A 26,373-nucleotide genomic window follows, 5' to 3' on the forward strand; every position below is an offset into this window, starting at 1 on the left:
TTACGATAAATAATGTTTTATTTAAATTCATTTCAACATACTCCAGTCATGTTCTCATACAAAACCATTACAAGACAATTGAAAACACTCTACCTTAAAACACGTCACTCTATAAAAAGTATAACTAGTACTGCAGAATTAATTTGCTAATTAAAATTGTAAATACCTATCATGATGCGTTAAATTGGAGATTCGTGTTTATTGGACAGTCCCTTTCCAAAATAATTAAAATCAAAATACTTTCCAATGACCAATTCTTTTGAAAATACACGTAATTATAATGATTCATATCTCCAGTGATTCCCTTAACAAAATGACTAAAAACCACAATTATAGGTAATTATAAAAAATGCTAAAAAGTATTGTGATCGATAGTGGAATATTTGAGAGGCTGTTAAGTTTGCCTCCCGTGGGTTCTCTGCATGACTAGAACATTAAACAGTCACCTAACAAAACACTCCCAACATTAATAAAGACATCGACAAAGGATAAATAACAGTGAACATAGCACAGCTCTTTCAACACTCAATCAACACATCAAATATTGGGTACACGGAATTACAGCTACATTGATATTCTTAGTGTATCTGTTTTGCACTTTCGATAACTGGGTAATTTCAGACTTATTGCAAAGTACTCTTATCGCTCATTTGACTTGGGTTCTAAACACTGAGTTTAGACTAATCACAATTACATTGGAATCCTATCGTCATAAATATCATCCAAGTATAATTTTTTGATTGAAATTCGTTGGGTTCTCAATTATGACCATTTTCATAATTTAAACACTCTGAGACACACCTAGACTGGGAGAAATTAGAAACTATTTATCAAATTTTCGTTCCTGACTTTGCTTTTTATTATGATAATTAAGGTATTAGCATTCATCAACAATTTCTCTCACATAAAAATTTAAAGTTAGTTTACAGCATCTTTTTCCAGACCATTTGCCCCTAACATTTTATCTACGTGGGCTTTGATTGTTGTACAATGCTATATTATTCCAAAACATTTGATACTGAATGCTTTCCATCATGATCCATAAGCTGGCAGGAAAGATTTACAAAAAACAGATAATATAAAAATAATTGATGATATGTATTACATTCAGATCCTGACAATTCACAAAATACAAGTGCAATGAAGTCTACTTTTAAAGCTCAAAATCAAGCTTTGGACACGGATTCATCGATGGGCAACCGAACCCCATCCTGGTCTGCTAAAGCTTCACTGTCAATCACAGAACCAGCGTTCTGTTGCCCATACAGAGGATTGGCAAAGGAGTTTTTAGTGTCACTTTTGCCATTCTTCAATGGCTTGGAATAGTAGGCGCTGCCATTTTTGGCAAGCTGTAGATTGTCGCCAGCGCTGCCATTGGCTGCGCCTGTTGGCTGCATTGTCATGTCATACAACTGATTACTGACAGCAATGCTGCCATCAGAGTTATGTTCGATGATTTCATCATGAAAACGTTCATGAGGAATGTTGTCTCTTTTGTGGACTTTGCGAACTTTGAACACAAACACAAGAATAATGACTGCCAGTATCAAGAAGAAAATCACAACTGGCACAGCAATGATCACACCCAGTGATGTGGAACTCTCCTGCTGCTGTTTAGGAGCCACCACTGTGGCATTTATGATCGGTTGTTCAGTGGTTGTCTTAGATGTTGTTACAGGAGCAGATGTTGTTGGTCTTTGTGTTGTTCTAGTTGTCTTAGTTGTTGGCTTGGGTGTAGTGGTTGTGGTAGTTGTAGTAGTTGTTGTCGTTGAAGTAGTTGTCCTTGCTTTTGTTGTTGGTCTTAATGTCGTTGTTGTTGTTGAACTCTTTGTTGTCATGGGAACAGGTGTTGTTGCTGTCGTTGTTGTTGTTGTTGTGCTTTGAGTTGTGGTGGATGTTGTTGTTGTTGGTATAATTGGACCTAAAATTCAATTCAAATTCCAAAAATAAATATATATCTAAATATAAAATTCATACCGAAATACATTGTACCATGTAAACCTTTGGCATTTCAAAGGATGGATTTTAAACCTTTTACAGGGTTTTTCTACGCTAAGTACTGAAAAAAATAATTCTTTAAAAGTTGAATAAGAATTTTTTAAGCTTTTTAGATGACTTCATATGCCAAAGTCCACAAGCCAAACATTTCTTAATTCTACAGAGGTCTTTTTAAATTTTTCAAGGTGTCAAAGATTAGGAAGTTGATGAGTAAAACACAAACTTTTGGTATAATCATTGTTAGAAAATCATTCAACAGTGGATACTCACCGTCACACTTTACACCAACATCCTCTGTATGATTACAGTTATGAGTTCCTATGCCTCTGTTACCACACTCCCATATCTGGCTCTCGTTACCAAAACATTTCACATTATCAAACCAAATGGGGCCATTTCCTGTGCCAAAGAAAGCCTCTTTGACTGGCTTGCCTCCTGTGAGCCCTAGCTGGCGACAAACAACCCTAGCAGCCGTCTCGTCCCAGAAGTCATCACAAATTGTCCCCCACTGGTTTGGACCCTGGATGTACACCTCCAGACGACCTGTATAATTGTTTGGACCATCTACCAAACGAATCTTCTTGGGTTCTGAAGAGAATTCATATTCCTTTAAGTATTAAAATTCTCAATTTACAGTATATAATCTTGAATAATTATAAGTTTAAAATTCAATCAAAGTATTACAGTATCTAATATCAAATCAATCAAAGTATATATAAATGAAGTACTATATCTCCATATGTACCTATCATATCATTGTAACATGATGCATATGCCCCTGGCTCATTGTAGAGACACAGATCATCCAAGAATGTGGAGTTGAAGCCAGTGTTCAGACACGTCATCAAAGTCTTTTCTTCTCCCTGACAGAAATAGCCTGTCACCCATCGTTTGGTGGGCACCAGTTTAGAGTTGTGGTCATAACTGACTATTCCATCCACATAATTCAGTTGTCTACACAGTACTTTAGCATCGGCGGTCTTCCAGGACCAGGCACACACAGTTCCCACTACACCGTCATAGCTCAGTTCCACTCGCCCCGTGGATTTGTCCTTCCCCCCCACCAAGCTGTACTGGATTCCTTGAAAAGAATATTTGTTGCCATTATAACTGTCAGGTAACAGTAATCTATATGCATGTTGAATTGTTACAGGAGATAAATCTGAATTATCAAATATGAACTTATGCTTTTATGGAGGCAAGTCGATCTTTTTTTTTTTACATTAATTTCAAAAACGATACAACAGTGTCATAGAAAATATTGATGAAAACATATTTTGTATTTTTCTCTAGTTTTTCCATTACTTTTATCAAAATGAAATTTCTCCCTGCATTTATAATCTGAAAGTATAATTTTTAATACAATTAAAGACAAAGATTTCAGTGAGTTTACCTTTGGACTGGTAACACAAAATTCCAGCATCATTAGAATGGAATGCACAATTCTTAAGGTCCGGCTTCAGACTGTGAACACAGTCTATCAAATTGTTCTCGTTACCATTGCAGTGAACCTGGTTCATCATGATTGGTTTACGGTTCTTCATAATATGTAAATAGGCCACGCCCCCTGCATAACCTAGTTTCTTACAAGTTACATTGGCATCTCTGTCATCCCAGCTGTTCATGCAGACACGCCCCCATACGCCATTAACCCTTATCTCCACGATTCCGTGTAAATTACTTGATAAACTGTCTGGTGCTAAGCGAACCTCAAAACCTGTTTAAAACAGTTTAAATATGTATTAGCATATTAAACATGAAAGTATAATGTACAATATTAAATAAATTTGTCAATAAAAAAAATTTAACACAATTTTTTTTTTGGATATATGAATTCACTCTATAGTCCTGCTCCATCTTCAAGTGTTGTAGGGTTTTAATATCATACTGCTACATATGCGTGTACATGTATAAAATATTACAGCATATGATATTTATCTAAGGTTAACTTTTTTAATCTTACCTGTATCCACAATAGTTTTATTGCTGCACATTACAGAAGCGTACATCCCACTATCACACCTAGTCTTGTTGAAATCATAAGTACACTCCGTAAAATCCTTTTCTTTCCCACTACACTTAACATTGGTGTAGAGAACTTCTCCAGATATATTTCCGTAGGCTGATCCATTAATGGCCCTTCCGTCGACGTAATCCAGACCGAGGCTGCGACACACTACAGTTGCTGCAGCGTTACTGAAGCCCGTGTCACAGATGCCGTACCATTTCCTTTGCTCTTTGTTGTAGACCTCCACCCCTCCCATTGGTGAATCATGGCCTTCGTTTAATTTAACTACCAACAGAATATGTCATCTATAAGTTGTCTGGCTTACAAACAAAACAATACAATCAAAATGGCTATGTTCTAAAAATGTAAAGTTTTGACCAATGAATTTAGAATAGTTTCAACCATGTATAAATCCATATTTATAAGAACATGAAGAAAAAGTTAAATCTAAATGATATATGTGTATGTCACAAGACTATTGTTTTTAAATAAAATCAAGAAAACTTTTAATTTGATATAAAAGAAGATTCAATCTTCATGTTTTTTTAAGCAAATATTCTTTCAGTTAATATTCCTTTTTAAATATGAGTGACACAGATGATGGCTACCATTCTTAAAACAGAACACTGAAGCATCGTCTCTGTGGGAGTCACAGATAAGGGGCAGCAGCCAGCTGGCATCCGAGTAGCGATCCACAAACCCACGGTGAGGGCACCACCGCAGTCCAGCTTCATCCCCCACACACTGAATGTGACTCTGCCAGATAGGTCCTGTAATCATTGGAGACAGTATTGTGCCATAATATATTGAATGTGTATCAATTATAATAGGAAAGCAAGTTGTGTCAGATGTTATCGTCTTTTTTAATAATTATCTTTGCGTTAATCTTCGTTTCAATAAAAAATTTAAATAAACATAATCATGATGTTAATGGTACAGGAGTGTGAAAATTTCATATAGTTGGAAGTCGTTGGTTTCAAAAACTAGTCCTTTTTTCATAAATGTGACACACAACAGTAAATGTAAGAGGACACTGAGAGCCTTCCTACCTGAGCCCTGCCCATAGGCTGCCCCAGGCACAGCCACACCCTCACTGTAACCCTTCTCTCTACACAGAACGGAGGCGTCCTTATTGTCCCAGGAGGCATCACAGATAGTCCCCCGCTGCTTCTCTATAGAAACCTCCACTCTACCATAGTGACCACCACCATTTATGTAGTATTTGATAGCTGAAAAAAATGTGCTCTTCATTAATAATATAATCAATTTGTTTATCCAGTAGTTTAGCTTAGATTCCATAATACTTAACACACTTTGTACATACGGATTATGACTGATCAAAAATCATTCGTTATAACAATATACATTTACATTTTTAGCAATACCAGTAATATAGAACCACTTAAAAAATACAGAAACATAAATATCCCAATCTACTTGGAATAAAAAAAAAAAAAAAACTCTCACCAGACTCTCCAGTGTCATTAAAGCACAAGACAGAAGCGATGTGGGAAGACGAACAGTTGCCGAGGTTTAGCCTGGTGTTGTTGGGACATTCCAGGAGAGAGGCTTCGTCTCCCGTACAGTTGAACCCACTCAGCCAGTATGGTCCACGGAGACTGCTGATAGTGGCCAGCTCGTCGTGGTAGTATGCCATCCCGTTCTGGTAGTTCATGCTCCGACACATTACGTGCGCGTCGGCGTCGTCCCAGTCGCGGCTACAGATCCGGCCCTCCACTCCATAGTGGGTCACCACTACCTGACCTTTGTTATCGTTGCCTCCAGGCTTCACTGCAAACGTGTACTCATCTGAAATGTATGGTGGTTTGTTAATTAACTTGAAAAAAACCTCTTACGTATAATTTATAAAATCATTTATCTTATCATATCATAATAAAAAGTAATTTAGTAATTTTCCACATATTTTTGAGTAAAATTTTGATGATAAACCTTAGGTAAAAAGAACTTTTTTCTATGTTGTAAAAGTATAGAAATGTTCCTGTTTTATAGTGGGCAAATTGTTGAAGCTGAAGCATCTAATTACATACTGTTTTAAAATAGTTCTCAACATGCTTACAATTTTTTTTTCATAATTAGAAAAATTGACAATTTTTGGAAGTTTGTTGAGCTCTATACTGTGCAACAATTTTTTATTGAATCATTAATGAAAATGAATTTGATCAATACATGTATTACAATTCAGTGCATATAGATCCACAGACACATTTAACTCAAATTAGCTTACCATCATTGATTTTATCTTCCACACCAAAGCAGACAACTGAGGCATAGCTGGCTGATTCACACCTCTCCTCACGTAAACACTCCTTCACATTCTTTTCTCTGCCGTTACACCTCAGTGTATTGTTCATCTGAATATACTTCTCGCCGACCGCTCCGTAAGCTGAGCAACATATGGCTCTGCCGTCATTGAAGCCCATCTCCCTACACACTACGCGTGCTGCCTTATCGTTGAAACCAGTGTCGCAAACCCTGAGCCATGTCTTATTCTGATAAATCATCACTGCACCACTGTGACTGTTGCGATTAAGTATTCCATTGGAGAGTTTCACTAGAAAAAATCAACATCAAAGGATCTTAATTTTAAACAATCTCAAATCAATTTAATATCAAAACAATGTGTGGTAGTTATTTCCACTTATAAATTTATTTCTATCATAATGAAATCATATATGTTGCTAGTTTACGTGTGATTATCTATGCAAATACTTTGTTTAATGTATTTAGTGTAAATAAGCCCACACCAATTTAATGTTCATCGGACATCTGATGAAAAAATAACAAGCAGGTGAGCAATGAAATAATAAAATTATTTTTGAAGGCAAAATTTTTAGGCGGTATATACATGTAAATAAACTTCAGCAAACGATTATACATTTTGTACTTTTTTCTGATTTATAAGGTAAAACAACTCAACATGCGAAAAATAGAGTGAAAATAGAACAGAAAATAGACCAGAGTTTCATGGATGTCGGATATTTAAAATAATCTTATTTGTATAGTTTTGTTTAAAAAACGAGCTTGCAGGTCAGACGAATAAGAAATTAAATTGGTGTGGCCTTACCCCAAAATGAAAATTCATACATTACAGTGGATGCATTAATACACCAATAAAATTTCTTCTTTACGATTTCTAAACAATATACAAATGGAAAATTGCCCTCGAATTCTATCATAATTCATAATACATTATTTAATGGGCATCAAATTCCTACATAGATTTTTATGCATAATCATATAGATGTATAAATATGAAGCTTCCTTCCATCACAAAGTCCCTTTATTCTAATTACCATTAGTGTAGCACTGCACTCCAGCATCATCCTTGTGAGTTCTGCAGTAAATGGAGTCGGTGATTTTCCAGCCTTCGTGGGGACAGGCATTCAGGTTCTCCTCGTCCCCCTTACAGTGGAACATGGTCCCCCACACTTTGCCTGTCCCTTGGTCTTTATAAGAGTTGTAGTGGGCGTCTCCTGTACTAAAACCGAACATTCTACAGAAAACCTCTGCATCCCTCTGGTCCCAGTAGCGATCACAGATTGTGCCCCATTTGTCATGTATGTTAACCTCCACACGTCCATATCGGAAATTGCCACCTTCCATTCTGTAGCTTATGCCTGCAAAGGATGATAATTCTTTCTTATATTCATAGATTTTTCTTACAATATTTTTTCACTTATAAAAATAATCATTCTATGTTGCTATGAATTATTATCAAGATTCATGCATTGAATACTTATGACCTGATTAACTTTTGGAGTCCTGATTACTGTAAATTCCTTATTTTACGCGAGTACTTAAATCCCTAGTTCTGCTGTTTGTATTAGATAGTGAGAACATAAAATCGCAATCACCAATTTTTTGGCTATAATTTCCTATATTTTAAAACTGTCTTAAAAAAAAAAAAGCGTGATTTTAAAATCAGCGAGGGCTGCCTCTTGCTATTTTATGTGGAAATTAATTTCTCGGGTTTCATTGGGAATCTACAGTATTTAGAACCATTTTAACAAGACCTTGGACTTTCGATAGGACGTAACTATCTATTTCTTGCGTCAAAACAAGTTGAAAATGACGCTGGTTTCAAGTGATACATACACCGATAGCGTAGTTTTAGCTTAAAAGCTAGACAAATCTTGTTGATTTCAAAGAGTAATGGCTGAGTGGCCAGTAATGAAATAGACAGTCCTACGTCACATTGCTGTTTGACAAAACTACCCAAAGTCCAAGCTATTGTTAAAATGGTTCTAATAAGAGATGAAACCTATGAAAAGTTATAACTGCTCACCACCACTCTCCACACAGAGAACTCCAGCATAATGCTTGGATTTACACTGTGTCACATTCCCAAATCCCACATGTTGACATTTGTCCAGCCTGGTCTCGTTTCCTGTACAGTTGAACTGAGAGGACCAGTATGGGCCGGTGGAGTCTACCTCACTCTTGTAGTGGGTGTAGGCGAACCCCTTGGAGAACCCCAGCTCCCTGCAGGCCACCCCAGCCTCCACATCGGTCCAGCCGTCGTTACAGATCCGACCCTCATTGCCCAGGTAGGTCAGATTTACCTGTCCTGTGTATGGAGTGTCCGCGGGCAGGGAAATGGAGTACTCTGTCCGATAGAAGTTAAAATCACAGATACCTAGCAGATCTATATATTTTACAACCAGTAAGCGTAACAAATTTGTTCTAAAGTGCCAGGAGTTAACAATTATATTTTTGGTAATTTTTCTTTTTTTTTAATTTGCAAACAGTAGAAAATGTGCTAAAACAATGTTTCGAAGTATACGCAACCTCAACTACTGAGAAAATGAAGTCTTAGATACCCTTAGTTGTTGCGGATTCATTGTAGCAGGCCACCGAGGCATAATCCTGTGAGACACAGGTGTTGAGACCGATAGCGGGGGTGCTCTGACAGTCCGTCAGGTGTCGCTCGTCACCGTTACACTTGAAGGAGCTCATTATGGGATTTTTGAAGCTAAATCCATAAGGCGAGCAGCAGAGAGGAATGCCTCGCTGATATCCAAGAATTCTACAGGTGACATCTGAAGTATTAAACCATATGTGTGTTTTATAAGTTTGAAAGTATCAAGGTGCCAGCCATTAGGTTCAATTCCCATTAAGAGAAATTATCACTATCAAGGAGAGGTATATATGTACTGGCCTACTATGGTTGTCAAATTGTTCCATTTTTTTAGCCAGAAACTTGCTTTTCTTTCTGAATACTCAGACCTTGTGATGATTACTGAAGTGACTCTTTGACAACCCAAGCATAAACCAGATATAGTTAGTTTACGGGATATACAAACCTGCTTCTTTTTGTCCAAATCCAGAGGAGCAAATTGTTCCCCACTGTCCATTCACATACACTTCCACTATACCATTATTGCGATAATTTCCTCTCATCAATCGGACTGCAATATGTATATCATTCAATGTAAATTGTGTGTAAAAACCATACAAATCTTTGCTTGAATACTTGTACAAAAACACTGTTACAATTTACAACAACTCTTCCAATTTCCTCACCAGACTTGAAGCACATGACCCCAGCATCATTGTTATGGAAACACCTCCTAGTGTGCAATGGATCCCAAGAGACTTCACAATCCAGGAAGCTCTTCTCTTTACCCCTACACTCCACTCGAGACATCCAAATAGGCTGGTTTGGTTCTCCTACAACTGCAGGACTGGCTTCAAATCCCCCCACGTAGTCTGGCAGCTGTCGACAGAAGGTGCTGGCGTCCACATCCTCCCAGTAAATGTTACATATAGTACCCCACTGTCCATTCATGTACACCTCGGCCCGACCGGAGCCCTGGTAGTCATTGCCAATGCGGAATCTCACCCCCTCTGAAAAAAAAAGAAAATATAAATAAATACTTTAATCATCCTGTATTTTAACGCAAATCACCTTATAACTAGGGATACAATGCACATAACAATTGTGGCAATTTCCTGTATACAAAATGGCAGGGAAATTCTTGTTGTCAGTGGACTACCGTAATTTAATACAGGGCTAATTTAAAACAAATTTTAAACTACTAATTAGAAAGAGTATATATTATATACTGGGTCTGGGCATTTCAAGATGGGGCGAAACCATTTTCAAGTATAGAAGGCGAAAATAACCTTGTATACATTATGTAATCATAATAAATAGGACTTCAATCACTAAAAGGTTACCCTTTTTCTTGGAGCAAATGAAAGCTGCTCTTGAAGAGCTATCTCGACAGTTGTTTGTCTCATTAAATGGTTTCATTTGACATTCACTCAAGGATTTTTCATTCCCCGTACAGTTGACACCACTTGCAAGGATGGGATATCTTTTAGGCACAGTTCCACGTGTAGCATTTCCTGACACAAATCCCATTTCTCGACACACAACCTGAGCAGCGGCATCATTCCACGTGTCGTCACAAATGGATCCCTTCACATCATACAGCAAAACAGAAACTTCCCCAACAAAGCGACTTGTAGATGCCCTGTCCAATTCAACCTCTAGAACAAAAAAATAGCAAGATATGTATTTAAACATTGCTAGAGGCCTTAGTTAATGTCTCATATTTCTCAAAAACAATCTTACTGTATGTATCGATGTCTTTTTGAGTACACGCCAGGGTGACATAATGGCCTGACTGACATTTTCCATGACTCATTTGACAATATCTAAACATAGCCTCATTTCCTGTGCAGTTCACATCCGTAATTCCAATGCTAGAAGTAATTTTTGATATGAAAGTTCCCAGGGCTGACCCGGGCTGGGCGCGACCGTCCTTGTAGCCCAAGGTTTTACACGCCACCCTAGCATCCACATCATCAAAGTTAGTATCACACACAGAGTACCACCCTGAGTTGTTGTGAACCTGCAACTTTCCATAGTTATCAACATCTGCAGCTATGAGTCGAACTGAAAAATATTTTTCAATTATATTTGTTGCAATAGAATTACAAATAAGTCTGATAAAATCCGAAAATAAAAAATCTACATGCATTTTGTAGTCATTTCAGTTTTTCATAGAAATGTTACTATAACCAGATACAATGTTGGAGAGCATACCATTGGAATAGCATTTCACGACCATATCATATCTATGCTGATTACATGAGGATGCAGAATGGGGATCGGTATTGATGGAGATCTGACAGTCAAAAATATTATCCTCCTTCCCTTGACACACCATATGATCAATCAGAACTGGGCCTGTACTTTTTGAAACATTTGTATTGCTGCTGTGTGTTCCGTATGTGTAGTTCAACTGGCGACAGATGACATCTGCTTCCTTGTTCGAGATGCTGCGCTGACAGATTGAGCCCCAAGTGCCATTGATGAAAACCTCCACTGTACCTTCATTTTTGTCCCCAACAATTCTTATCTGGGGTCCTTTTTTCTCTATAGAACATTGAATAACACTTTATACATCTGTAAGTCTAAATTCAACGTCACGAGTATTCATAAGCTTTTAAAGAAAATGTTGTTATACAAAGTATCTACATGTGTATCAATTGTCACATCAAATAATTCATTTCTTAACTTAAAGATAGAAAAAATTAATCTGAATTATGTTCATTTACTTTAATTGTGAACCAGACTTTGTTTTAGATGCAATATTACATACCACTTTCTGTATAACAGAATGCTGCAGCAAAGCCATAGATGGAGCAGTTCTCAATACGTCCCCATTTTGTGCTCAAGTCATCACATTCATCAATACGATCCTCGTTTCCTGTACAGGTCAGATTGCTCAGCCATCGGAGTTCCGTCACCTTACTGCTCCAGTAACGCTTGTACTGATTGGTGTACGCAAAACCTGGAAGAAAATCAAAAATACAAATATCATCATTAATGAAAATAAGCAATTTGTGCTCAAACTTTACATCATCACCAAATTTTTTCTGATTCACTTGACTTTTTAACTGATAGAAATCATTCACTTAGAAAAAGACATGACCATTCATTTAGAAAAAAGTATTTACTGAAAATCAAAAATGTGATTTATGAGGGTCAGATGGCCGTGGCCATTTTATGGCTTTTTTTATCTCCTTTAGATGTAGAGCTCTGTATTGAAATATAGGAAAATGTTCAAATTTTAAAGCTAAATTTTTCGGATTTTTTCTTTACCGAATATTAATTCATGGCCTAAAATATTAACTTTAAAGTATAACGCATATCTGATGGTTAATTTGTTGACCAACAAGCCTCCTAATATATCTTATAAAAACAGGAAGTTGGACTTGCCTCCTAGGTATCCGATCTGTTTACAAATAACATTGGCGTCCGCTGCGTCGAATCCATCCATACAGATGTACCCTGTCTGGTTAAAGTAGGTCACTTTAACGTGACCATAGTGACCATTCTCCAACTCCAGTTTGTAACCTGGCAGAATAAAAAGAAAAGCGTTGGAGACCTTGCATTCAAAATCAATAACATGTAACTGTAATGTACAGACAGATATAAATCCAAAAACTTAGGAGAGTTGGCCAGGACAATGATGACAGTTGCCTGAGCCTACTGTTGGTAAATCATTTAAAAGCCTAGAGTGTTGTAATCTAGTGAAAGACATGTGAAGACATGCACAGGGAGACAACTGATGACTCTGTTATAGATACATAGAGTTATTGGTCAGACTAAGGAGTTCATTTGAGCAGACAAAGGTGCATAATGTTAACTGGTTCTTTGGAACACTATATCATTCACAATATATATGTAGTAACATTTGTATAAAATCAAAATACATAATTCTTATAGAGATTATAGGACAAACTTCAATTGTTGAAGCAATCAATAGTTGCTCACTGTTGTCTGGGTTATTACACCCTGTATTATACACAGTGCGGTAAATATGCACTTAATGGAGTAATTATATACCATGTAGAGTAATTAGTTACCAGGTACAGTAATTACTTACCTAGTACACTAATTACATACCCAGTACACTAATTACATATATAGTACACTAATTACATACATAGTACACTAAATTAAGCAGCTAGTACAGTAATTACATACCTAGTGGAGGTTCTTTGTTGGAGCAGACAACAGATGCGTACTGTTGACTAAAACATCTGTTCACACCGTCCGTGGAACTACAGCTGGCAAGGTGCTGGTCTCCTGGCTGACAGTTCATATTCGTTTTCCAAATCTAAATGATTGCAAGATATTGGTATGAATCTTATGGACTACTTGAATATTCAGATGAACACGCTTTATTATAAGTTACTATATGCATTTTCACATACATAATTTTTAAAAGAGAAAAGAACCAGTTTGTTAACTTTCCCCTGGACTTTGCTTTACGCAGGTTTTACTGTCGTTATCCTTGCATGTGTATGGGTTTTATGCAAAGAAAAACATGTGCATTTCTTTTATACACAATTTGGATTTCTTGAAGTATATTTCACAATTACTATTTACGTTTTTATTATATAGGCTTGTTACAATCATGTAAACATCAACATCAACTCACGTTCTATATTCAATGCAGACGAAACATGCAAAATAAACAAAGTAATTGTTGACAATTTTATAAAATAAAGATAATAAAATTGATAATTCAAGATATGTGGTACCTTGCCTTCCACGTCACCGAATGCTGAACAGCAGATGCTCTTTCCGTAGACGTAACCCATATCCATGCAGGCTGTGGTGGCCTCTACGTCAGTGAAACCGTCAGCACAGACCAGACTGTAGGAGCCAACGTCGTCCATCCAGACACGCAGGGCACCGTAGTTCTCACCCTCCAGGGACATGCTCACTGGAAATAAACATTGTAATATCCTAAGAATGAGAACTTGCACATAATGGTGAATATTTTTTGCCATTAGATGTTCATTCTTTGATGATACCAATCTTGTAAAATACAAGTGTACCTTGTGTCCTAAAAATTTGTTTCAACATTCACTGTTTTCATCAATTATGCACTTTTAGACAGAAACTCATTTTAAATAATTAAAAATTTCAATATCAATTGTAAGTTAAGGGTTATTGTAAAAGCATTAATTTAGCTTATATTTGTCCAAAATTGATATTTCAACATGTTAACGTCACTCAAATCTGATTTAGTGCATTATTCATTACTCATAACATTTGGCTATGTACTTTAATTAAAAGAAATGCTAATAGATAAAGTACACAGCCAAATGTAATATACGTTTACAGTATCTCTGAATCATTAAAATGTTTGCATTTCACTTCAGAATCTATAAATATCAGAACTGATCAAGTTGTCCAAACTGACCTCTCCTATAGCAGTATACACTGGCGTCATTCTGATGGCTGTTACAGTAACTCTGCACATTGTACCAGCCCCTACTGGAGCAGTCCAACAGTCTGTCCTCCTTGCCATCACAGAAAAACCCAGACAGGACCACCGACCCCTTGCCTGCTCCATAAAAAGACCGCTTATATGGCCGTCCATCTGGGAAGTTCAGCTCCCGACACAACACCCTGGCATCATTCTTTGTCCAGTCATAATCACAAACAGTTCCCACCTGCCCATCTTTGACAACTTCTACAGTTCCAAAGTAATCTTTTGGACCATTTAGTCTGACCTGCACTCCTAAAAAACAAAAGTTGTATAGATTTTATGTCCTGAATGACAGACATAGCAATAGATAAAATGCATTCCATAGTTTACAAAAATCAATTAATTTAATATCATTGTAGAACCATTAAAATATGTAGGGGCCAAATTTTTGCGGATTACAGGTTCTTACGAACACAATGCATGCATGAATTCATTCTTTTGAGCAATCCCTTAAGAAAGCTTATTTGTGGATGACAGATAATCATGAACACCGTGAAAACTGATCCACCATCATTATCAATGATTCAACAGTGAAGATCTAAAATAAAAAAAACTTAAAGCCTGAGGATAATTTCTGATATACAAGAATAAACAAAAACCTCATCTACCTGTACTATTATAACAAAGAACTCCAGCGTCTTTGATGGACCGCACACATTGGAGGGAGACTTTGGTAGTCCTGGGACAGTCCTGTAGCTTACTCTCCTCTCCAGTGCAGTTAAACTCTGAGAACCAGACAGGTTGTCGACGTGTGAACACTTCCTGTGGACCCAGAACCACACCTCCGCGATATCCAAACTGACGGCAAGTGACATTAGCCTCTCTCTCATCCCAGCCATCCACACAAACTGTCCCATCTTGACCAAACTGATTAATCATCACAGCACCGTGGTATTTCTGAGAAAGCTTTACTGTAAATGCTTTATAAAAAACAGAAAGATTAGTAGGATTAAAGTAGTTGTTATAAGTATTTCACATACAAGAGAAAGTGATCAAGTATAAAATTAAATCAATTCAGTAATTTATGTACATCAGAATACATTTAAAATGGATCTTACATTGATCTTTGTCGCTGTTCTTCACACAGAGGACACTGGCATAGTTATAGTGAGCAATGCTGCATTTTCCCTCCAACTCTGTGGTTATTGCACAGTCTGTAATGCTGGTTTCATTTCCCTTACATTTAATGTCTGCTATGTATTTACTGACTTGACTGATCGTCAGAGAACCAAAGAAACTCGGGGCCAGCATGATGGCCCGGTCGTAGTGCACCTCACGACAGATCACGTTGGCCTCCGCCTGGTTTATTCCGTCCGCACACACCGTCCGCCAGTCCTGTCCCGTCGCTTCCTGACGTACCTCCACACGACCCGTCATAAAGTATGAATTCTTAACACCGCCAACGACGCGAACTGCAACCAAATTTTGAGCGATATAAAATATTAATCTATATGCTTTATGAATATAGAAACATGAATGTGATTGGGAGCCAAGGGTACCAAGATAAACACCTGCATTGAATTTGACTTTATAATATTAACAATTTATATACAGGTAATAAATTGTAATACAAAAATCAGAATGTAGAGAGAGTGTGGAGTACTTAAGAGATTTGAACTACCGACCGTTCTGGAAGCAGTAGACTCCGACATCGTTCTGGTGGTTGAGACAGTTGGAGCTGGTGACCCTCCCCCAGCCCAGGCTGTCACAGTCCAGTAAAGACTTCTCCAGCCCAGTACACCACACATTGGACAGCTTCACATCCCCAGTCCCTGGAGGCACACTGAAAAGACACCAGCCATCTACATAGTGACTCACATAACAGTCAAACTTATGTGATTCTAACTAACTAAAATTTGATGTTTTTGGTCCAATTTATCTACTTGGGTAACAGATCCAAAAATTAAATTTATATAAGACTGAATCTGATTCACAAACACATACAAAATTACAGATGCAGATTTTTTCCTAGGTCACGTATATTGAACAAATTTTGATGCCATTAAAATTAAAGATCTTTAAATTGATCATATGCTAGCTGTCAAATTAAGATTAACCTGCATATAAGTTAAATTGCAAAAAAAAAGCCAAAAAAGAACATGTAGAATTCTGTATCTAAAGAGCCATGTTGACTTTCCATGAATATAATGTATTATATTTTACATAAAATTAAGTCCACAGTTCTTGTGTTAAATTTATGAAATTACATGAGACATTTTGAAAATTCAAGTCATTTTCACATAATATTTAAAAGCAAACTCATGCAAACAATGCAAAACATTAAAAGACAAAAGTAGTCTAAATTCATGTACTAAATTTCTTAGTTCAGAGAGGTATGCCTGTTATTGCATGTTGTTAATTTCCTATGATGATTAATTTAATTATTACTTGTAGCTTTCTCCGCTGACAAATCCCAGTTCCTTACAGACCACACTCGCCTCCGACTGAGACCAAGTCGTGTCACACACCGTGCTCTCTTCATTGTCAACCGATATCACAACACGACCAAAGTTCACTCCGCCATCTTGTAACTTTACTTGAGGAGCTTTAATGCAAAACAAAACAGTTATACAAACAAATCTAGGACTGAAAAAATAAAAACATCAAGCTAGGTTTGCTACATTTTCATTTTACTTTTACGCTGGTAACATTTATTTTCACCATATCAAAACCAACACAGACTACAACAATTCAATAACTGATGTGTCTGTACAAGCTTTGGATACCATATATTGTATGTCAGTGCATTCTATGTCTGTGTTTCTATTTAGCATTTTTGTTGGGATGCAGCTACGATCTGCTTAATCAAGTACATATGAATAGAAATACATAAAAATGAGCATGTGCAGTATCCGCAATGTTATTTTCTTACGCGATAAATGATAGAATAGGATTAAAGCATGATATGATAGAATTAATGCATGATAGAACAGTATACACACATGATATAATAGGATTGATACATGATAGGATAAGATAGGATTGTTAAAATTACATTGTAGGTACTGTAAAATGCTTTGCAGAAATTGATTGTTCAACAAGTATTAAAACATATATGATTTAGCTTATTTCTTAAAACATAAATGGATACTACATGAAATTCAATGTTTAGTCTGAATTTATTTTGCAAGTCAAAGTAGAGTGTACACATCATTTGCTGGAATACGACACAATAGCATAAAATGGACACACCTTGATAAAGGTAACAAACTGCTCCTGCAGCCAGAGAGGAATAACAGATAAATGGATCTCTCTCTGTGCATTGCGACAGGCTTTTCTCTGTCCCATTGCAATCAAAACTTCCTAGATAAGGAGCGGTTATTTGTTTTTTGTTGATTCGACTGTAAAAAGCTGCCTTTCCACCTCCGAATCCCAGCTGGCGACAGAGAACGTCAGAGTTCTTGTCAGTCCAAAAAGAATCACAGAATTCTCCAATAATTCCATACCTTCTTAACTGTACAACACCGTATTTATTATCTCTTAAACTGAACTGATCTGCAAAAAATAAAAAGATCTCAACTTTTAACAGTCATATCACTTTCTCCCTTAAAAGTGTAACATTATTTTAATTTGTGTGTTATCAAGTTTTGATCAAGTTTCACAGGGCCATAGAACAATATCAAATACCTATAATTAATATTTATGCTTTTTTGTTTTCATATATATATATACATATGACAATATACAAGTGCTCATTGCAAAATTTTCCTTTATGAAACAGGAAACCAACTAATCATGGTATCCCCACGTCAATCAAATTCAATATTTGAAATAATACATTTCACAGTGGGAAAAATCCATTTGACAACATGTCAATCAAAAGAAAATACACCTTCAAAATCAAAGTAACTGCATTTACGAAATGTGATGAAGCCTTGATTGCTAATAAAAGTATCCTGAGTCTGTTACTCTTTAAAAAACCAGTCATAAAGGAGATGCTAAACTTCGGCAAACTAGTACATGTATATTTATTCATTCAGTTATAAGCATACATGTTAGTGAAACTTTTGTGTAAGTACCTTCTTCTGCACTCCCATTATAACAGCTGACAGAAGCGTAGCCATAATGCTGGTTACTACAACTTTTGAGAGGATCAAAGTTACAATCCATCACCGTTGTTTCGTTCCCTTTACAGATCAGGTCTGGCATGGTGGTCTGTCCGTAGTATTTCCCAAACGCTCCGACGGGAAGCTTTGTGCCGTTGGTGAACCCCCCAATCTCCTTGCAAACCACCCTGGCATTGATGTCATTGAATCCTGCCCCACACAGTGCATACCAGGTGTTGTGAAGAAGGATTTCTACAATTCCATGGGTCCTTGTGTTTAAACTGCTGGACAATCTGACTGAAGAAAAAAGATATATTCAAAGTATTAAAAAACTTAAAAAACTTCACTGTCAAGTACAGGATCATCAAATTCTTATCCTCTGGAATATTCTAGGAAATTAATCTTTTCTTTCCTTTTTCACTGATGCTCATTTTCTAAAATTTTCTAAAATGTAGGGATTTAAAGATACAAATTGTTTTCATAAAATGCAATATTCAGTATTTGTTAAGGTGGTATAAGACGCCTGACAAATATCAAAGTGGATAACAGAATGATCAATATAATGATCAAAATTCTTTCAGCGATTTGAAATTTTCAAATTTAACAATATTTGACCATAAAATATGTCCTAAAGGTTTTGAAAATGTAAAAATTATTAACCCATTGCATAATACTGTAAGGGAACATTTTTTTTTGGGGGGGGGGGGGGGGACAATTATTAAATTATACTCATTTTTTTTTTGTTTATTTTGATAGGAAGTATGTATGGAGGTGCCCCATATCACCTTAAATTGTATATCAATACCTACATGTATATGAATAACTGATATGGACTCACTGTCACTCTAGTTAAGCTATTATCAACTTTATTTAAGTTAAAAGGGAAAAGGAAAGAAAATAATTTTGCTTTGAAGATGACATATCACCTGAATTACCATGTCATTTTGTAATGTAGTAAAAATAGACCGACACATTCATTTTATCTTCAATAGTTGTCATTATGTTTCCTTCTCTCTATCAATCTCACAGTTACGAGCCAATTATTGCCTCTACTCCTACTCACTGTTTTTATAACACATGACTGTAGCATGGCCCCCACAGGTCGTGGTCTCGTACACGTCCCAGCCCGAATTGTTACATCTAAAGATGGAATTCTCAGTGCCATCACACCGCATCTTGCTTAGGAACACTTTCCCGTCTGAGGGGGAGGGGTTCAGTACCTCTCCATCCACATAGCCCTTGGACTTGCACAGGACACGGGCGTCATACTTTGACCAGTAGGTGTTGCAGATTGAGCCTGTCTCCCCGTCATAAGTGATCTCTACACGCCCCTGACTCCCCCCTCCACTAATAGAGATAGCTGGTGCTGAAAAACACACCCACAATTGAAATGCAAGAAATCATGATTTTAAAAAATGAAGTTTGCATATACACCAATTTCTTTGGGGTTTTTTTAACTTTGAATTTCTAAAGGAAATATGTTGTAATATACTTTAAATAATCTTTCCTTGCTTTGCACTATATTTACATCAGAAATTTTACTGTGCTTTCAAATACATATCAAAATTCAATTCTTTGAAAAGGGCAATTAGTCACATATAATAAGCATCTCTATTGTACCATTATTTAAAATAGAAAAGTCAAAGCTTTATAAATTAATATAACTCAACCTTTCCTTTACAAAAAATAATACCTGACTTATCATAACAGAGCACAGAGGCAGCAGTACAGCCAAAGTTGGGCTCCCACAGTTTCCTGGACCCAGTGGGGCAGTTCTCTATTCTGATTTCTTTCCCTGTACAATTAAGACTAGAGATCCAGGCGACTTTACTGGGCGTGTTATAAGTTCCGTACGCTATGCCCCCCTTGTAGCCCAGCTGTCTGCAGGCCACATCCGCCGCTTGGTCCGTCCAGGTGCGATCACAGATGTGTCCCCACACCTCTTGGTAGAGGATTTCTAACCGACCCCACTTCTTGTTGCCATTCTCTGCATTTATCATTCGTAGTTCAATGGCTGGAAAAAGCAAACTTGCATGTAAATTTTTAAAAACTTTTTAGCATCATTCTTTTTTAGACCATCTAAATATTATGGGTATCATAATATATTTATCAAACATGAAAGTCGAAAAAAAAAATAGAACATTAAAATGGTTGATATATGTTGCAATAAAAATAGGTATAAAAGTTATATCCTATGTTGGAGTGCCCTATTTTTTCAGATTTAAGATTCAAAGGCATGCAGGCATTCAGTTACCAGTACATAAAATTCTCCTTTCTTGAGCTACTATATCGAGGCTTGGACATGGAGAGGTTTTACCGAGTTAAAAATTGAATCGCCAATCCACATTCAACAATTTTATTCACAATGCAACCTTTGTTTTTATTTCATAATTTTATTCAGCTCTTTATACAATGTATTTTGGACTTAATGTCATTTAAAATGAATTAATTAGCACTACTAGTAGTGCAATTATTTGTGTACATCCATTTTCTACATAATAAATGAATTCTCTACGCATTCCCTTTCTTTATGGATGTAATCTAATGGTTCTTTTGTATTTATGAATAATTCATATACTTTGAATTAATTTAAAGAAGCATTTGTTACATTTAGTTGTATGAATAAACAAGCACTTCTTAATACATGTATCATGTTCTTATGCCTAATCTTTAAGTCAAAACTATGGTCAATAATATGCAAAAGCAAAATTTAAAGTCACAATCTAATTATTCAACACTTATTCATCATAACCAAAGAATGTTAAACAACACTAGTAAAAATAGGTGAATAAACTTAGAAAAGAGAAATCAAGAGTACATCCATTAGCCCCGAGTAAGAATCCACAAATAGATAGGCCATTTCACAAATGGACAAGCCATGGATTTAGTCATCATATACGTTCATACCAGCTATAATTCTGTACATATACCAGTGCATGTACACACATTTTTAAAGTAAAATACATTTCAGTTTTAAAAGGAAAGTTGCTGCACTTATGCTATGCATAAGAAATATTAATTATTTGCATGCTTTTAATATCTGTGAAAACTATAATTGGATAGCCAAAATGTAATATGCCAGCATTTGCAATTACTCATTTCAAGCCAAAAAGCAATGTACTCCCAACAGGTGTGATGTAAAATTTAAGCTATCTGAATGCAAAAACCAATCAATTTTCTATTATATAATAGCAAACATTATTAGTTAAACTTTGATAAAACTGTGATATTCCTGAACACAACTTCTTATTGATGACATGTACTACTTGTTGCATGTTATGAGCTATTGAAATAAATATTAAACATTTTAGACAGTACAAATTATCGTTGAGAAATCTATTCTATGTCAAGAACAACAAGTCGTACATGCAATGGTTTAATTCATAAGGTAAGGACAAGCACGCATATCATTAATGATAATATTAAGTAAATGTTTTACTTGTCCAACAATTAACCTACATTCTTCAACCCGGAATGTCAAATATCATAAACATTGCTCTGACATCTTAAAACAAGAACCCCTTACACAGTTGATTGCTTAAAGTTACTGTTCTTACATCATCATAGAATGTAATTAGCCCTACTTGAAATTTTCATGCATTACATTGCATACATTGGTAGTAGTTTATTTATTTCTGTGTACAGACAGAGTTTATGTTTTTCCCTGGGAAACTGTAAACCAATCTTATTAATCAATCATGGCAATTTTTTTTTCATGATATACACCAGTGGTAACTGGTTTGTGGTAACTAATTCAACATACCAGTACTCTTTGTAGACAAACTTACTAAACAAATATGAAATGATCACAACAAGAATTATTCACGTCTAAGGAATTCTTATGAAATTACACACAGAGGAATAAAAGATTGTAACAACATTATGGTGTCCTGTGTACACTTACTATTATTGACTTTATCCTTATGTTTTTTATGACAGACTGCAGCTGCTAGATTTCCATTTGTACAATGACCCTGCCAATGGTCCGCTTTTGTGCAGTTAGCTAGGGTGGTTTCATTTCCAGTACAATTAAATTTCCAGAAAGCATCCGTGAAGGTTGACAAATCTCCCTTAGTAATGTCAGCATTAGTGATGGCATATCCATGGACAAAGCCCAGCTCCTTACACAGGACGGTGGCATCCGTTTCATCCCAGCCTTCATCACACACCTGGGACCAGCCCTTTATACCACTGATTTCCACTGTTCCCACATTATCTTGGTCTGATGCATGATTTAATCTTGCTGGAAATACAGAAAACGTACTAGTAGAGAATTTACATGGAGATCACAGAAAAACAGTGGAAAAATTATAACTTATCTGGCTTTTGAGATGTACTCAAAAGGGCTTAATGGATTGTAGAATAACTAAAGTACTGTAAATTCCATATATATCATGCGAGTACTTAATTCCGTGATTTAACTGTTTAGCATCAAATCGCGAAAATATAAAATTGCCAACCCCAAATTTTTATCATAGTCTCATTTAGACATCTGTCTGAAAAATAAAAGCAAGATTTTAAAATATGTGAGATGTGCCTCTTGCGATTTTACGTGAATATTAATTCCTCGCATTTAATTAGAAATCTGCAGTAAGTTTTTACAGAGTTGGGACAGTTCATACTTTTTTTCATATATTAGATTATGACACTTAACTGTGCCTTTAGGTGTTCTAGTACATATACTTATTACCATGTAACACCCAAGTTGATAACTCAGCTTACCTATTACAAATCATTATGAAACACTTGCACTTTCCTCCAAGCTAACCTGAGACATTGTAACACCTGAGATACCTGTGACATATCAATTGAAACTTACACCTTCCTCTAAGCTTCTCCTCTAGGCTTACCTTTGATGAAATCTGATACAATTAGTCTCTTATAAGCTTTGACATAAAGATCATTAAAATTAAACTCCTTTAGATGGTTCATGTTGAAAAATAAAGATCCATGATCAACTACAATGTTATTCTCATAGTGGTTAACCTGTTACATAAGAGATCTGTCTACATCGTTGTTAAACCAAGATCATCATTACACAAACCAGTATCATCATGACAGAAAATGATGTTTGCTGTGACATTGTATCATAAGATACTTGCATGTTCTGCACTTACCTGTGATGTTGTTACACCTAGCAGTAGCTTGGTCTGTTACTAATCTGATTGTGACGCTTACACCTCCACTGAGCCTCCCTTTGACGTTATTACATGAGACACTTAGCTTATACCTGACTTAATAATTAAATAACACAGTCATGATAATTGTACTCTCTAAGCTTACCTGTTACATTATAACATGAGACACTTGCATATCCTAAAACCTTATATATACATGTACATGTAGTTATACGTGACATAATAAGTAAATAACACAGTCATGACAATTGCACCTCTATGCTTACCTGTTACATTATAACATGAGACACTTGCGTCCTCCTGGTGATTACAGTTGTGGGTCCCCCAGGTATTTGAATTACACTCTAGCAAGGACTTTTCATCGCCGTCACACACCACCTCGTCCAGATAGATGGGCTGGCCAGAGTCACCTGGTCCATAGTGGGCTAGGGAGTACCCTATCTAAAAGCATGTCAACATCTCTATCAGTATTTTTCATCAATAAATATAATGTTATACCACTAAGTTACGATATATCATAATTTTAAACATGCCAGATTCAGTGCCGATTAATTATTAATTTGCGAAACATTCTTTGTATAAATGTAAAAAAATATTCGTGAAAAAACTAACTTAAATCTGAAACCAAAATCACTTCAGAAATACACAACAATTTTGTTTTATATTTTAATTTTCATTCTATCACAGACTATTGTATGGACATCGTTTGAACCCAGAGATATTCATGAAATATAATCAGACATAAATAACATTTATTTATGTCTCCGATATAATGAATAATTTAGGAAATTTGATAAATATATATCTTGAGAAAGTACAACTAATAATCAAAAGATTGGCATATAAAACAACCCAGAAAACGTTAGTCTCTACTTTGCTTGCCATGCGGCTCATAGCAATTGTAACGTAAATAAGTTCGATCTTGATATGTGAGGTTTTTTTCTTTATCTTCAGAATCAAACATGTCAAACCAAGCTCACCAACTAAATATTGGAAATATACACAGTTTTGATATTCTGTTTGGCTGACACTTTTAAATGTAAGTTAACACTGCTCATTTTCAGGCCTATCTCCACCTCTGCTCTACTTTTCATTTTGATACTTCCCGCGAAAAGCAAATAAACTACAAAACCGACTAAACTACCTAGTTTTATCCGGATTGTTTCGTGATAATATATTTGCGACGTTTAGGTTTAGGAGTGTTAAATGAAAAGATGAACCTATAAAAATCGTTACGATCTTCTTTTTCTTTCTTAAAAATAAATGTTTAAATTAACGAATACACATATAAAATCAAAAGCCTGCTGGGTCCTGTGGCTATAAATGTTCCGTATGGTACTGTACATGTATAAAGTTTTCATAAATTGTTTGTGTACCAAAGAGGTATGTTTTTTTTTTTATTTTAATATTTATTTGAGACAAACAGAGAAGATACCCCAGAGCAAAAAAAAAAAAATAACCGAAGTTAAGTCTTCTGTAAAAGCTAGAATTTTCAGCCATATTTTGAGTGTACGTCATTTTATTCTAAAAACCCTTTAGCAAGGGTTTTCTGCGTGACAATCTATAGGAAAGAATTGAATGGGGGGGGGGGTCCGAGCAAATTGGTTTGTCTAATTTGTAAGCTTGATCAATACCAGTTATGTAAATAGAAGTTTATGAAACAAACAATAGGAACTTATTTTGAATCCGAAAGCGCTCACTGCTTTTATTTTTTAAACACTTCCTTCGTCTTTTACAAGACATCTACATATCTTTTTATTCTATGGAAAATTGGATGTACATGTATCACAGAAATTATGAAAAAAATTTTTTTTTACTTTTTTAAGTTTACTATCTTTTTACCAATTAATGCACTTAACGATATACATTTAATGTTTAAAATTGTTATGAATAAAAAAAAGATTACTGTATTAAACTGTTTCAAATCATCATATGACACACATTTACGACTATATAATCATGTACATGTAAAGTGAAGGCGAGAGATGAGGTACAATTATACTTACTCCCCATCGGAACCCCATTTGTCTGCAGACGACAGTTGCTGCGTCATTGTCCCAGAAGTCGTCGCACACCGTGCCCCACGTGACATTGTCCTTTGAGATCTCTACACGTCCTTTGGATTTCGATAAGGTTTGGCCAACTTTTAATCTTATAAACAACCCTAAAATAGGATTAAAATGCATATATAGGTAAATTCATGTTGGTTTTATACAGAAAACTAAACTTCTCAAACTGTAGGTCGTACTTTGTCAAAAAAACTAATACAATTATTCATTAGTTTATACAAGTAGAATATTTCGATGTATTACACACACTGTTCGCATGTATCCAAGCTTTGGGACATTCACGTTGATGTCTGAATGATGACAATTTCTGTCACATGAACTGATACTGGAAGCTTTTTATGATAGAAACTCATGGATGATACAGTACAGTACCCGTTTATATAAGGAATAAGGAATCATTCTTTGAGTACGCCCCGACCGAAATTATCACCTCATACTATTAAAAGAAAGGCTTTTTGATAGATTTGATCACGCCCCGACCGAAATTATCACCTCATAATATTCAAGGAATGATTCCTTATTACTTATATTTTTATATAATTTTAGGCCATCGTACGATTAAATATTTAAATATAAATAAACAAACCCCGCTGGCGCCTCAATTTGGCGTCATTTGTATTATTAGTTATATAGTACAAAATAGATCCTACGTGTTATACAGGCAAAGATGCTGGAAAATGTAAATATAGTACCTTGCTAATAAAATTTACCCAAAAGTCTGAAACTATTTTAGTCTTATGTACATCGAATAAGAAGACGAATGCAATTAAAGAATCGAAACACAACGGTCTC

At 35.8% G+C, this 26,373-nt stretch overlaps 1 protein-coding gene across 4 annotated transcripts in view; it reads right to left on the minus strand.

The window, feature by feature from the left end:
• LOC128179020 (deleted in malignant brain tumors 1 protein-like) overlaps positions 1-26,373 on the minus strand; it is a 39,842-nt gene continuing 13,469 nt past the window's right edge. For 3 of the 4 annotated variants that reach the window (XM_052846484.1, XM_052846483.1, XM_052846485.1), the window contains 33 exons: positions 25,519-25,676; positions 23,779-23,953; positions 22,279-22,617; positions 20,068-20,388; positions 19,438-19,740; positions 18,348-18,671; positions 17,521-17,823; positions 16,717-16,873; positions 15,954-16,111; positions 15,387-15,740; positions 14,937-15,248; positions 14,260-14,580; positions 13,592-13,776; positions 13,032-13,164; positions 12,261-12,398; positions 11,641-11,832; positions 11,082-11,414; positions 10,608-10,931; positions 10,208-10,522; positions 9,551-9,874; positions 9,331-9,435; positions 8,848-9,066; positions 8,313-8,633; positions 7,321-7,644; positions 6,252-6,578; positions 5,474-5,815; positions 5,056-5,235; positions 4,615-4,776; positions 3,962-4,291; positions 3,392-3,715; positions 2,744-3,079; positions 2,269-2,586; positions 1-1,921 (listed from right to left, as the gene is read on the minus strand). In XM_052846484.1, coding sequence (XP_052702444.1) covers positions 1,167-1,921; positions 2,269-2,586; positions 2,744-3,079; positions 3,392-3,715; positions 3,962-4,291; positions 4,615-4,776; positions 5,056-5,235; positions 5,474-5,815; positions 6,252-6,578; positions 7,321-7,644; positions 8,313-8,633; positions 8,848-9,066; positions 9,331-9,435; positions 9,551-9,874; positions 10,208-10,522; positions 10,608-10,931; positions 11,082-11,414; positions 11,641-11,832; positions 12,261-12,398; positions 13,032-13,164; positions 13,592-13,776; positions 14,260-14,580; positions 14,937-15,248; positions 15,387-15,740; positions 15,954-16,111; positions 16,717-16,873; positions 17,521-17,823; positions 18,348-18,671; positions 19,438-19,740; positions 20,068-20,388; positions 22,279-22,617; positions 23,779-23,953; positions 25,519-25,676 — 9,212 coding nt within the window. In that variant the 3' untranslated portion in view covers positions 1-1,166. Of the gene's footprint in view, positions 1,922-2,268; positions 2,587-2,743; positions 3,080-3,391; positions 3,716-3,961; positions 4,292-4,614; positions 4,777-5,055; positions 5,236-5,473; positions 5,816-6,251; positions 6,579-7,320; positions 7,645-8,312; positions 8,634-8,847; positions 9,067-9,330; positions 9,436-9,550; positions 9,875-10,207; positions 10,523-10,607; positions 10,932-11,081; positions 11,415-11,640; positions 11,833-12,260; positions 12,399-13,031; positions 13,165-13,591; positions 13,777-14,259; positions 14,581-14,936; positions 15,249-15,386; positions 15,741-15,953; positions 16,112-16,716; positions 16,874-17,520; positions 17,824-18,347; positions 18,672-19,437; positions 19,741-20,067; positions 20,389-22,278; positions 22,618-23,657; positions 23,756-23,778; positions 23,954-25,518; positions 25,677-26,373 lie in introns of those variants that run through there. The other variant, XM_052846486.1, reaches the window with a different exon arrangement.

This window comes from Crassostrea angulata, chromosome 3, assembly GCF_025612915.1.
Source record: "Crassostrea angulata isolate pt1a10 chromosome 3, ASM2561291v2, whole genome shotgun sequence".
Classification (NCBI taxonomy): domain Eukaryota; kingdom Metazoa; phylum Mollusca; class Bivalvia; order Ostreida; family Ostreidae; genus Magallana; species Magallana angulata.